Consider the following 13,506-nt stretch of genomic DNA (forward strand, 5'->3'; position numbering starts at 1 on the left):
AAAGGGTTTTTTGCAGGAATGAACACATATCATGCATATGTTCAATGTTTTGTTGCATTTGGAATTTTGACCTTTGGAGATTTGCTCTTGTAATCAACAAAAGGCACAGCTTACTATGTAAACATCCCAGATATTGCTAGATTAAGGGATTGGCAGATTCTGTTTAAGAGTTTTCAGCTATCAGTATTTACTGCTATCAGCAACCCTTGTTAAGTAGCTGTCATTGTTTAAATTTATCATTTTTTTATATTCATTATCAGTATTCATTAGGAGATGTCAAGATTATTTCCCTAGTTCAATTTAACAATACAAGGATCAGCTTAAATGTTTAGTTTACATTTGTACAGAGATATTAATACTGGGCATACTGGATGCTTTCTGTATCTAGAAGTTTCTTTGCCTGTTAAGAATGGTAAGTTGATAAGTATCTTGAGTCCAATATTCATCAAGTATATTTGTCATTCAAAGTAGGCTTCTGCAGGAGAGTTCTTTGGAGACCATTGTGATGGCATTGGTTGCCAAGGCTTTAGCTGGTCTTTTCCACTTTTACACTAAAGATATTAGTCCCGATCCACAAAGAACACTTTTTATATAGTGTTAAGACCCTGTCAATGACAGTATATACCTTGGTGCCAGTTTTTAACGTTACAAGCCCATGCTGAACATCACTGTTCAAAACAACTCTAGTGAAAACCTCACCTGAGTGGTTTTTTTAATTTTTTTTTTTTTTTATTCCATTTCAAGTCTCACATAAAATACATATGGCAAAGAGGACAACATCCAAATATACAAATGTATATGTATATAGCTTCAGTGATGTTTTGCAAGGTTCTATATGACATAAAAGACAGTATTGCAAACATATACACACACGCACATACATACACGCATGTATACATATATATATAAATATAACATCATGAGATTACAACAATTATATAGATACATAAGATGTCATTAAAGTTTCTGTGGAGGGAATATGAAATTGGAGGGGTAAGGTTGAATATTATGGTTGTAGTGAGTAGGGTCTGGAGGTCTCAGCTGATATTATAAGTAGAATTTAATGTTTAGCACATAGTAAGGTATATAAATGTTTCCATTTCCTTATAAAGGGATCTAAGCTATTGTTTTTCCTAGCTATATATTTTTCAGTGGTATATATATCTTTTAATAACTTAAGAAATCCCTCAAGGGAAAGTGTTTGTAAATTGTTGTTTTATACTTGAAACATAAATGAATCTTTTGGCAAGACTCACCTGAGTGTTGATATGAAATACCGTATATGACCGTCTATAAGCCGAATTTTGAGGACCAAAAAAAGCCGTCTGTAGAAGGGGGTCGTCTTATCCATGAGTTACACTTTCGTCAAACTTTTTTCCAGGGGTAAAAAAACAACATCGTATCACTTCGCTTGAACAAACAACAGAAGACGACTTTGTCAGTAGAGACAGTATATAGAAACTCATATGATATCAAAGACATGACTAGAGGGTGGGGGAGAGATTGTATTCATTTGCCAAAATAATATTTTCCAACAATATGAGTTTGTAAACAGTGGTAACCAGGCACCCTGTCCACAATGCGTTCATAGCACTACATTATTCGTTATCCAATGATATACTATAAAGTTACGACAGGTTGTAACGTTAAGAATGATTTATAGAGTGTTAAGACCCTGTCAGTGACAGTGTATACCTTGATTGATGCCAGTTTTTAGTGCTAACAAGCCCCATGTGTTAAACTTAAAGGCATTCCTACAGGCATGACTCGCTGATCAACTGAACAATAATTGTTACTTTGCAGAGTTTGGAAGCCACATCGGGCCTCAACTTTCAGTACGACAGCAGTCAGAGATCATCTTCAGAGGATGAGGGAGAAATAGATGACTATGTTGTTGTGAAAAATGAGCCCCAGGATCCAACTGATAGCAACCGGGAAACCCCATGTCTTCCTGCAGAGACTAGAACTGAATCAGAGGAAAGTGAAGATGATGACGATAATGATGATGATGTTGAGAAGGATGATGATGGAGAAATTCTTGACCCTGGGGAGATCAAAACTGAGTCGGATGATTCCATGGAAGAGGCCACTGCAGACCAGGATGATGATGACTATGATGATAATGATGATGCTAAGGATGATGACAGCAGCAATGATGATGACATGACGCTACCGGTTGTGATAAGGAGGTCCTCTGACACTAATAAAGATCAGGGAGAGCAGGAAGATGACAATGACAAGAGCAGAGAAGTCTCCATGCGTCTTCCTGTTGAGGTCAAGAGAGAACGTGAGGATACCGATGATGAACCAACAGGGGTGAGTCCCTACATGGTGGAGAGGCTGGTCAAACAGCCTGTTGTTTGTTTCATAATTATTGTCTTTGCATATTGCAGTGAGAGTGGTCTGATACCATTATAGTTTCCACACATATTTTTTTTTAGCGTTTGACACAATTTTTTTACATGTTTAAAATGAAATCCTTAACTCTGATAGGAAAGGATTTAGCTTCAGATGAACACTGCTAAGATTGATTTGCCCCTTCAGCATGAGGGATGTGTGGGTTCTTGAGCCAACTGGATGCTTTCTTAACTGATTGGGTTTCATCATGTTAATTTTTCCTGGTAGCCAATATTTTTATTTCGAGAATATGATAACTCACATAGAAATTATGAATGTTTGAATGTCAGAAAGATCTGATAATACTCATGATAATGAATTTGACAGATATTAGTGGAAGCAATTCAGCTGGATATGTACTATTTTTGAGGATTTATCAAGTCTTTCTTCTTTATTATATGACGGGTAGATTTCCGCCCTTCTGATTGGCCCATTTGATCACATGACAGCTGTGACGCTAATTGATGTCAACCTCGCCTCGTCGCGAGAGGTTGATTTAACAATCCAAGCACCTCCCGTGGCTAAAAATAGATTTGGGATATTCCAGCTGTGAACTCCGCACTGCTGAAATTGAGACTTGAAATATTTGAACTGTGATATTTTAAAGATGTTGAAGTGTTATTGACTGTTGAAAGATATCTAAAAGATTGTGATATAAACAAGTTGAATTTAAAAAAAAATGCTTTCATTTACTAATACTGCCTCTGAAAGCTGTAAGACTATTCCAGCTTATATTGAGTTTCTCCTGTGTCACAGAAGAACGGGGTTCGGGGCATGTTGGACTGTGACATAACATTCTTTAATTTGTCAAGTTTGCACAGATATGATGAGTGAGTGTGTTTAGTTTTCTGCATTATTCCAGCAATGTCACGATGGGGGACATGAGGAATATGCTTCACACATTGTACTCATGTTTGGAATCAAACACAGGACTTCGAGTGAACACTTCAACCACTAGGCTACCCCACCACCCCTCATAGATATGAAGAAAGGTCCACCAGGACTGTATTGAAGGTGTTGCAACCAGGGATAGTTTTGGTGTATAAACAGCCTTGATCATGTTGATGGTTTCATATTGTGTAGAGGTTTTATCATGTGTGTGTCATCACCTGTCACTGAAGTTTTTCTTACTTCAGAAAACTAGTGGAAACTGTATTTTGCTTCTTCTGAGTTTGTAGCGAGTAGGGGGTAGCCTAATGGTTAAAGCGTTGGCTCGTCATGCAGAAGACCCGTGTTCGAATCCCCACATGGGCACAGTGTGTGAAGCCCATTTCTGGTGTCCCCCATCGTGATATTGCTGGAATATTGCTAAAAGCGGCGTAAAGCCAAACTCAGTCAGTCAGTCAGTTGTAGCGAGTAAATTGTCACAAAACTGAAGTTTGAGAACTGGTCCAGAATCACAGCCCTGAAATCATATAGTATGAGACTGCCATTGGTGGATCTTTACTTGTGCTTGAGACATCTATTAGTCTCAGACTAACAGTTGTTGACCTGTTGTTATTGGTGATAGTATGATCAATTTGGATGTAATGTTTCCTTCCAGGAGTCTTCCCACAAGTACAGACGTGTCACCCCAAACATGGACAGTGTCAGAGGCAGAGGATTTGTCCAGGAGAGGTTCTTTCACAATGGACAGGAGTTTGATCTAGATGGTGTCCTTGACGACTATGGCCCTCAAGCTGTAAGTACCCAGTATACACTCAGCTTCATGTGAAAGTTTGAAATCAATCCTGAGCATACTCGTGAAGATCCGGGCTAGAACTGGTCGTCATCAACTCATGCTTGTCGTTAAGAGGCGACTAACAGGAATGGGAGGTGAGGTTCGACACTTGTCTTAGCTAGTGGTGGTCCGATTAATTGAAATAATCGAAGATTGGTCGCAGTGACTAAACGACCAAGCAATCGAACATGTTTTCCCATAATCGAACGCAACCAATCTTGGAACACTTGTTTGCATCAACAATATTTTTCACAAGGTAGCTTTTGTCTGTGTCATTAAATTTACATATCATAAGCACAACAAGCTCGGTCCAAGTCATGATTGAATTTATCTTAAAGAATCCAGGAAATTTGTGTTCCTAACATACTAATAATCCTTTAAATATGCAAAATTTGCAAATGGATTTTGTTTAATTTGCAAAACACCAAAAGTACTACATGTTTTTATTATTATTTTTTACAAAGACAACAGGATAAATGACCCTAACCAATTATTTTCGATGATGGATCGGATGTAATGGACCAATCATCAATTATGAGATTTTAACCAATTCCCAACACTAGTCTTAGCTGATGTATTGGTAATGTATTGTAATAGCAGTGACACAAACTCACAACAAAGCATCAAGGACACTCAAATCTGTTAAACAGGTGCTCACTTGAATATTTATCCTTGAGGTCCTTCAAGTGGCAAAAAATACCTGTAACAGCTTTAAAGTTTATTGAAGGGCATATTGTATTGTAGCAGGGCGTGTAGTCATACTACTTATGACATCCTTACCATGTCAGCTTGCTGACAGGGTTAACCTCTTTGGTCATGTGGACAAGGTTTTCAACTTCGGATCAGAAGATCAGTGGTTCGATCATAGGACTTGGTATTCCTTTTCAGGATAGATCTTCCTTGGGATACATATATGCATTTTCTGCGACTGAAAATGTCTTGTGACAGTTGTAACAACGTTTTAATAAAACTATTGTACAAAATAAAAAAGTCTTTTTTATTTGTTATACGGCCCCCCACCACATGGGATTAACTCCCTTACTGCGCATGTGAGGGCAGCCAGGCACATCCCTACCCCAAATCATCATTCCTTCTGCTGTCACGCTACACTGTAGTGTGCGAAAAGACTGAGCTGTTTACAATGTCTGAGACTTCGAATGCTGTATGTACGTTGTCCTATATTCTGTTATGGAATGTTATAAAGATGTGGCAGTTATTCATTTCTTAAGAACTGTGACTTAATAGTTGTATTTTACACATATTTTGACGTGGCCTACATCAATACTATTCCATGGTGGGAATTTTGCGTCTGGTTCGGTTCAATTGTTTCAGTTATGCGTTTTGGTCACATATTTTCAATGATTTTACATGAAGGGTGTATTAATTTTAGTGTCATGCTTACAAAATGCAAATTAGCGAGTTGTGCCTTGACTTTTCCCCTAAGGCGCGCAGAAGACTTTCTGTTCTTCAAGGATCTTAGGGATGGGCTATTAAGGCTCCTACTCCTACTCCTACGGTCGCTAGTCAACAGCCTTCTTTTGATATGTCGGTAATACACCAATTCTTTCAGTTGCATATGGCCTTGATGACGTCTCTCCTTCATGAGTCCTTTGATGGTCTCCGTCAAGAGTAATGGAGTTGAACACCTTGTCCACCTGATCAAAGAGGTTAACCCTGTCAGCAAGCTGACATGGTAAGGATGTCATAGAAGATTGTATGCGGGATCGCTGTCCTCAGCAAGATCCCAGGGCCTGGAGGCAACTGTCGATTTGACTTTGTCACCGCCCTTGGCGTAGGGTCTGGTAGCTTTGGCTTCAGCTGAGAGGGAGGGTTCGACCTTCTCGTCGGCTGCTCCGTCAGCTAAGGAGGGTAGACTGATTCCACCTTTTTCCCATGCGGGGGGCCCCTCTGTGCAGAAATGCCAACCACTCCGATTTTCAAACACAAAATCCACTCTCCGATTTGTCTATCTGGGGATATGAATATAGTGCTCCAACACCTCACAAATTGAGGGTTTCTATCAAAAAAATATAATTTCTTAGAAAATACAAATATGTTTAAAAATTTAAAATGTTTGAAAGAATTTTAGTAAATAGCCATTTGAATATGTTCATTTGAGTTAAGTATTACCTGGTTAAGTATGCCCAGAAATTGCATATTTCCAGGCTAAATCTAAAGATTTTCATAGGGGGAGGCCCCCCCAGACCCCCACCGTCAGAAGGAGCCTGAGCCCCCTCTCATGCTCACCCCCAACTCGCACCTTCAGTCTCTGTCTGTGTGCAGCATATCATAGCTTCGAGGAGCATTTTCAAAACGGGAACCCTGGTGACCTTTCACCCAGTGTGGTTCTTCTCTGGCAGTTGACTGAAGTGCAGGCCCACCTGACCTGTGACTCCTTGAGGTCCGCCACGTCTGTGCGCAGTGATGGGCATGCGCAAGCTGTGACTGTCGACGTCACGGTACTGCAGAGAGGGGTTCATCTCTGCCCCGTGTGTGACACGAGGAGACCCGAGCACTTCTACCTGATGTCCTTGTGGGTTGTTGCGTCTCTCTGTTCTTTACAGAGTGGAGGGGCCAACGACCAATCCTTGCTTTCCACTATCCGTATCGGTCACATACCAAAGTAGAAGCAAGGCCCGCCAGATATTTCCGGCATCAGGCACACTCCGGGTGCCATCCTGACTGGACAAGGTGCGGATTCTGAAGGACAAAATCCAGGCTCTGGTAGACAAGTCCGCCATAGAGCGTATTCCCTTGGGCGAGGAACACATGGGCTTGTACTCCACGTACTTCCTCGTACCCAAGAAGGACGGATGCTTCCGTCCCGTACTCAACCTCAAGGGGATAAAAATCTCATGATAGAGGTTCCATCCTTCAAGATGGAAACTCTTCACTCGGTGATCTCCTTGGTTCAGCCCGGCGATTGGCTCACGTCAATCGACCTCAAGTATGAGTATCTTCATGTACCGATACACCCCTTGTTCAAGAGTTACCTTTGGTTCTCTTACGACAGGATTTGTTATCTGTTTGGGGTGTTCCCCTTCAGCATATTCACTGCTCCAAGGGTGTTCACCAAACTCATGTTGGTGCAGGCACAAACAGCAAGGTCGAAAGGAAGGTGTTGTTACCCTTACCTGGACAACTGTTTGCTGCGAGCACTAACTCAACCAGCGAGTCTAGACTCAACGCATGTGGTGCTAGACATTCTAGTACGGCTGGGGTGGATCGTGAACCTCAAGGAATCCGGTACCCACCCGGGATTTGTATTTCTTAGGGGTGAGATTCACCACACACAAGGGTCTGGTTTCCCTCACGTCCCCAGGCTCCAGCATGGATATGGCTCCGTCTGTTGGGTCATATGACGACGACCGTCAAGATGGTGCGCCCTATACAGCAAGCTTTCGCGAGTCTGTGGGCTCACTCAGAGGATCTCGAGAAGTCTCCCGTAGTTCCTGAGTGGTTGTGTCCTCACCTTCGGTGGAGGATAGGCTGGGAATCTCTCCAGGGGGATCCCCTTGGTACTCGCGGCGTTGGGTCTCTCAGTTCAAACAGATGCATCCCTCACCAGCTGCGGGGGTGTTCTGGGCAGTCTGTGTCCGGACACTGGTCCGAGTCTGAAGCCCTACTTCACATTGATGTGTTAGAACTGAGAGCATTCGGGTTGGTAATCAAGAGCTTCAGGGAACATGTCCGGGGCCAGGTGGTGCCTCTTCAGATAGACAACCGCATGGCTATGAAGTATGTCCTGAAGCAAGGTGGCACGGTGTCTCCAGTGCTCCTTCGTGAGACGTATGGGGGTTCATACTGTGGTGCGACTGTCAGGTGATTCCGGTATATCTCCCTGGGTTTGATAATGTGTGAGCAGATGCACGAGTGGATGCTTGGCGTTATTTCCCAGTTGTAGGGGCCGTTCCAGGTGTATCTGTTCGTGTCTGGTGGGACGAATCAGATACCAGTGTTCTGCTCTCAGATACAGGACCAGAGGGCGTTGGCTTCTGACACCTTCGTGCTGGATTGGACGGACAGGGTATTGTGGGCATTCCCACCTCTACCGCTGATTCTCAGGGTAATCTCACAGCTGTCCACCCAGCCGGCTCGGCTACTTGTGCTGCTGCCATCTCTTTGGCCGTCACAGAGCTGGTTTCCGGTGATTCTCAGGTTTCTGGCTTTGCCTCCTAGTCTATTACCTTTATAGCTGGACATTCTCACTCAAAACGGGGTGGCGCACCCGAATCCTCGGATTCAATGGGTGGCTTGGCCTCTGTCATGTCTAACCTCTAGGCACGTGGAATTCCTGCAGCAGTTGCAGACACAATTCTGGCTTCGAGTAGGGATTGACAAACGTTCAGTATGAGGATAGGTATGCACGCTGAATTGGGGATTGCAGATCCCTTTTCTGCAGATTTATTTCGGGTTTTGGAATTCATTCAGTCCCATTTGGAAGAGGGTTTGGCAGCCTCAACCATTCCTGGATACTACACGGCTGTATCCATGTTTCACACCCCTGTTGATGGTGCTCTTCTGGGGCAGCACCCTCTTGTACAGCGCTTCTTAGCTGGCGTGGATCAGGTTCGACCTGCTCTTAGGCGAACCAGCCCACCTTAGGATATGTCGAGAACGATTGGCTGTCTGGTCCTGCTCTTTCCATTCAGTTGTTGACATGGAAAACAGCTTTTCTTGTGGCAGTGACCTCCGGTAGAAGGGTCGGGGATATTCATGCGATGTCCATCGACCTGGTGCTGATGGTGTTTCATGCTGATCGTGTCAGTATTCGCCTCCCGGATAGTTACTGCCCTAAGATTAATTATTCTTTCCATGTAACAGCTATCAAACTTCCTATTCTCGCTCCGACGTGTGCTCACCCGTTGGATGTCCGCAAGACCCTCAAAGTCTATATCAAATGAACGAAGAGAATCTGTATGGGTACCCAATTGTTTTGCTGTTATGGTGGCAGGAAGGCTGGGATTCCTGCCAGTAAAACAAACTATTTCACGTTGGCTTGTGTCTGTTATTTGTGCGGCTTACACTGCTAAAGGTAAGCTTCCCCCTGAGGGGTTGAAGGCTCATTCGGTGTGGGCAGTTGCAACTTTGAAGGCTTTCTCTACGGCACTGCCCATTAACATGATTAAAGAGATCTGTTTTGCTGCTATTTGGAGCTGGCTGAGCACCTTTATTCGCTACCTTGCATTCTAAGTATCGTGCTCAGTTTGGTCACTTGGTTCTCTCCAGTGGGCAGTGTCCTGCCACCCTGACCAAGTGAGTCTTGTCATTGGCATTGGTTCTGTGGTAAATGGGAATTATTGACATTTCCAATGAAGGCTCTCAACACTGCAATCGTATAACCTTACCACCCTGTACGAAACCTACTGGCATGCCTCCCTTCGAGCCACGTGACCAGGTAAGTGTAATGGTGAGCCAACACTAGTTCGGCTGCGTTTTTCGCTATTTTGGTTTTGCTGTATGCTAACAGAATATCCCTCCTCCCGAGACTTCGATCTTTAGGGAATTTATGCAGATATGTACCCCAAGAATTAGAAGAGAATATTCCTTGGGGGCCGCATAACAAATAAAATAGACTTTTTTATTTTGTACAATATTTTTATTGAAACATTGTTACAACTGTCACAGGACATTTTCAGTCGCAGAAAATGCATATATATACCCCAAAGAAGAATTGAAAACCTCTACAGGTTTGGCTAGGTTTTATGGCTACACTATCATGGCAAATCATGTCCTGACATCAGCATGTTTAGCAATAGAGATTTTGCAATTGCAGAGAAAGCATGGCGCCAAGAAGGATGCATCTGGCGGAAAGTCTGCTAAGGGTGGAAAGCGTGGCAGTACACAGCATAGTTCAGCGGAGTCAGAGGAGGAAGAAGCTGAACCTTCAAATCTCAGCATCTTCAAGGAAGCACTATTGAGAAAGAGATATTTTTCTTGGATGTTTGAAGGAAAACAGCCTGAAAAAGACAAAGAAAAGGTAAAGTTAGTGGTGTTCACCAAAATCTTCTTTTGTATGTTTATGTTTATTGTTGAACTTTCCAACTTCAGGTAATTGTAAACAAAGGAGTCAATAAGGAGTTACTTCCTTTCTCATATGATCCTGAATTATTTTTGATAACCTCAGAGGTCACAAATTTGTTTGAAAATTAAAACTGTTTTCAACAAATTGTCAAAACATGTCAATGCAGAAAGATAAGGTACCCTTGAGTTAATGTCAGTACCAAGAAAGAATGGATAATTTTCCCTTTATTGATTTTGTTGTTAATCATTCATATTTACAAAGACTTCTTTGAAAAAATCATTTCTATTTCGATAACTGCAAACCAAGAAATTTAAAATGAAGAGGCTTTTAGCATGCTAAGTGGTTTTTCACTTATAAAAAAAGAAGTGTTTTTGCAAGTTACTTAAACTATTTACGAATATGTTTAGAGTACATTGGTTTGAAGATGCTATATAACTAATTCTTAACTTGAGGAGCTCCTGCATGGTCTAGTGGATATCCATAGGTCTGTGGTTCAATCCCTGGGTGTTTCATACCAAAATATAAGAAATGGTACTTGTTGGTAGCCTGCCTGGTTTTCCACATTAAGGTGGTAAAATGTGGAAAGATTGGCTCCAAAAAGTCAGTATTCTCTGTCTGATTTGGGTATCTGTGTTAATCTGCGGCATGGTACAGCACTGTAAAAGAGACATTAAACCATTCTAGTCTGTGAGGTTGTGAAGATAGCAAGAGAACAAATAAAATGTCAGTCTCCATTCTTTGTTTACCAGCAAGAAGTTGAAAAGAACATATACAGGTGTGTGAGTGAGTGAATGAGTGAGTTTAGTTTTACGCCACTCAGCAATATTCCAGCTATATGGCAGTGGTCTGTAAATAATCGAGCCTGGACCAGAGAGTCCCGTGATCAACAACATGAGCATCGATTTGCGCAATTGGGAACGGATGACATTTGTCAACCAAGTCAGCGATCCTGTTAGTCGCCTCTTACGACAAGCATAGGTTACTGAAGATCAATATTCTAACCCGGACCTTCACGGGTATATACAGGTGTGTGAAAAGTATGTATTGTTATTGGTTGTCAATAAAATGTATTGGAGGAATCCTGTCAATAACTCCATCACTCTAACGTCTGTGCTTCAGGATCTGAATCCAATCCTTCCCAACCAACCCAGGGATTTTTCTGAGACGGAGGCAAGAATCTTTGCAGAACAAATCACAAAATACAGAGATGTATTTCAAACCATCAAGCGTAGCAGTCCAGCTCATGATGCCAAACTTAAGGAGGTGTGGACGAAAATCACAGAGTGTGTCAATGAGGGCAATGAGGGACTTCAAAGGACAGTGGAAGAACTGCAGCAGAAAGCTCAAACAACATTCAGCCAAAACTGTTTAGGAGCAGACGTACTGTCTGGTGAGGAAGCAACAGTGTTTGTGGAACAAATCCTGAAATATAAGGAGTATTTTGAAGACGTCAGAAAGAATGACCCTACTCGTGATATTGAACTGACTGAGGTGTGGGTAGAGATCACCAACTGCGTGAACAAGGTGAACAGGGGCCCTCGGAGAACTGTGGATGAACTGAAGAACAGATGGACTCTAGCTCTAGTGGAGAGGCACATTCCAGATCCCAGGACAAGACGTTCTTGTAAGTTGTTTAGGAATATCTTTATCCGTGGCGTAAGTTCTGATTTGCATTAACATGATTAGGGGTGGTGGGGTAGCCCAGTGATTAAAATGTTCACTCATAATATAGATGGGCAAGATTCAATTCCCATTGTAGAATACAATATCTCAGTGTTGGAGATTAAACAGTGATTGTCTGGGCAGTTAGCAAGTTATAGTGCACAGAATATTTGAAATTACTGAGTCACCAAATTTTCTGACTACCAGTCTCAAATGCATCATGAAAGGGGTTAGAGCAGCTGTACTTTGTAAGTTTGAAAACTAGTCAGAAAACAACAAGGCTGTTGGGGTAGAATTCCATCATTTGCTTATCAACTTTTCTTATCACAAAGGGGCGGTGGGGTAGCCTAGTGGTTAAAGCGTTGGCTCGTCATGCCGAAGACCCGGGTTCAATTTCCCACATCGGCACAATGTGTTAAGCCCATTTCTGGTGTCCCCCGCCGTGATATTGCTGGAATATTGCTAAAAGCGGCGTAAAACTAAAATCAGTCAGTAAGTCAGTCAGTCTTATCGCGAAAGATTATAGATTGGTTACAAAGGAGTTAGCTTCAGTTGTCATCTCTCTACCATGAGGAAGAATAGGAAATGCAACCAGGAAGTGTTGTTTTGTGTTAGTGGTCGTTTCTCTGGGTTGTATTGGTCCGGAAATAGTTCTAACTTGTCTACTTCCAAATAACCATCACTAGCTTCTAGGTACCGGTAATGTGGACAGCACTCATGGAATATGCCATTGAGGAAAGTATCCAAACAGTTGAACAGTTGAAATTTTGTCATTGTTTTCCATGTTTCATGTCTTGGTTAATAAAGGATGTTAGTAGCAACATTCTTTTGTAATCTTGCAAGTTTCACTAGTGAAACTTTGCCAAAAAACATGCACAGATGTTTACAACTTAGCTTGCACATGGAGTCACTTCATAGTCTAATGGCTTGAGTAAAAGTAAACAGCAATATGCAAACAGAGCACAGGTTCCTGATCATCATATCCAGGGGTGGAAATAACCCATTGCCCGATGTCCGAGTCCAGTGTTTTTTTCTGTCGGGCAAGCAAATTTGTATATCACACTGTACCGGTGTCCAGTTGACTTCCAATGTTAATTATGTTGTTTATTTAAAAAATCAGCAAGAAAACGGTCGGTATACTGGAAAAAATATCAGGGCAAGTGACTTTACATGGGCCACTATACCGGAGTACACTATCAATTTTAAAGTTATTTCCATCCCTGATATCAATAGCAGCAGCTACAAGGCACATAAACTATAAGGATTAGTCGTGACTTTCTTTCATGGACACATTGATGAGCCTATAAGATATGATATTCAATAAATATTTTAAATATAGCCAGTATGAAGTGTACCACTACTGAGAATGAAGATTCAACTTCACGCTTTTACTTATGTTTGCCTTACTAGACCCAATTACCTCCCTTGGTTGTGCTTTCTAATTCGACCCTCAAACAAAAGATATACTATGGGCTGCAAGCAGGTAATAATGGGACAAGGGCCCATGAGAAGTAAACAACAGGAATGCAAGGACTATTTACATTATTTACCAGACTGATCCCGATCTGTGTTGGGGCAGCTGATTGAAAAAAAACCTGTTTTTTTAATGATCTGCAACCCTCTCTTGACATTTGATGTAATCAAGGGCTGGACATTTTACGTAATATTCAAATGGCAGAGGACAGGTCAAGTAATGAACATT

At 41.9% G+C, this 13,506-nt stretch overlaps 1 protein-coding gene across 1 annotated transcript in view; it reads left to right on the forward strand.

Moving 5' to 3' along the window:
* LOC124279019 (probable serine/threonine-protein kinase kinX) overlaps nt 1–13,506 on the forward strand; it is a 28,122-nt gene that overhangs the window by 1,237 nt on the left and 13,379 nt on the right. The window contains exons 3-6 of the mRNA XM_046714815.1: nt 1,804–2,316; nt 3,941–4,078; nt 9,894–10,097; nt 11,262–11,766. Coding sequence (XP_046570771.1) covers nt 1,804–2,316; nt 3,941–4,078; nt 9,894–10,097; nt 11,262–11,766 — 1,360 coding nt within the window. The remainder of the gene's footprint in view (nt 1–1,803; nt 2,317–3,940; nt 4,079–9,893; nt 10,098–11,261; nt 11,767–13,506) is intronic.

Source organism: Haliotis rubra, unplaced genomic scaffold (genome assembly GCF_003918875.1).
Source record: "Haliotis rubra isolate DU_JTF1 unplaced genomic scaffold, ASM391887v1 Scf1066, whole genome shotgun sequence".
In the NCBI taxonomy this organism is placed as follows: domain Eukaryota; kingdom Metazoa; phylum Mollusca; class Gastropoda; order Lepetellida; family Haliotidae; genus Haliotis; species Haliotis rubra.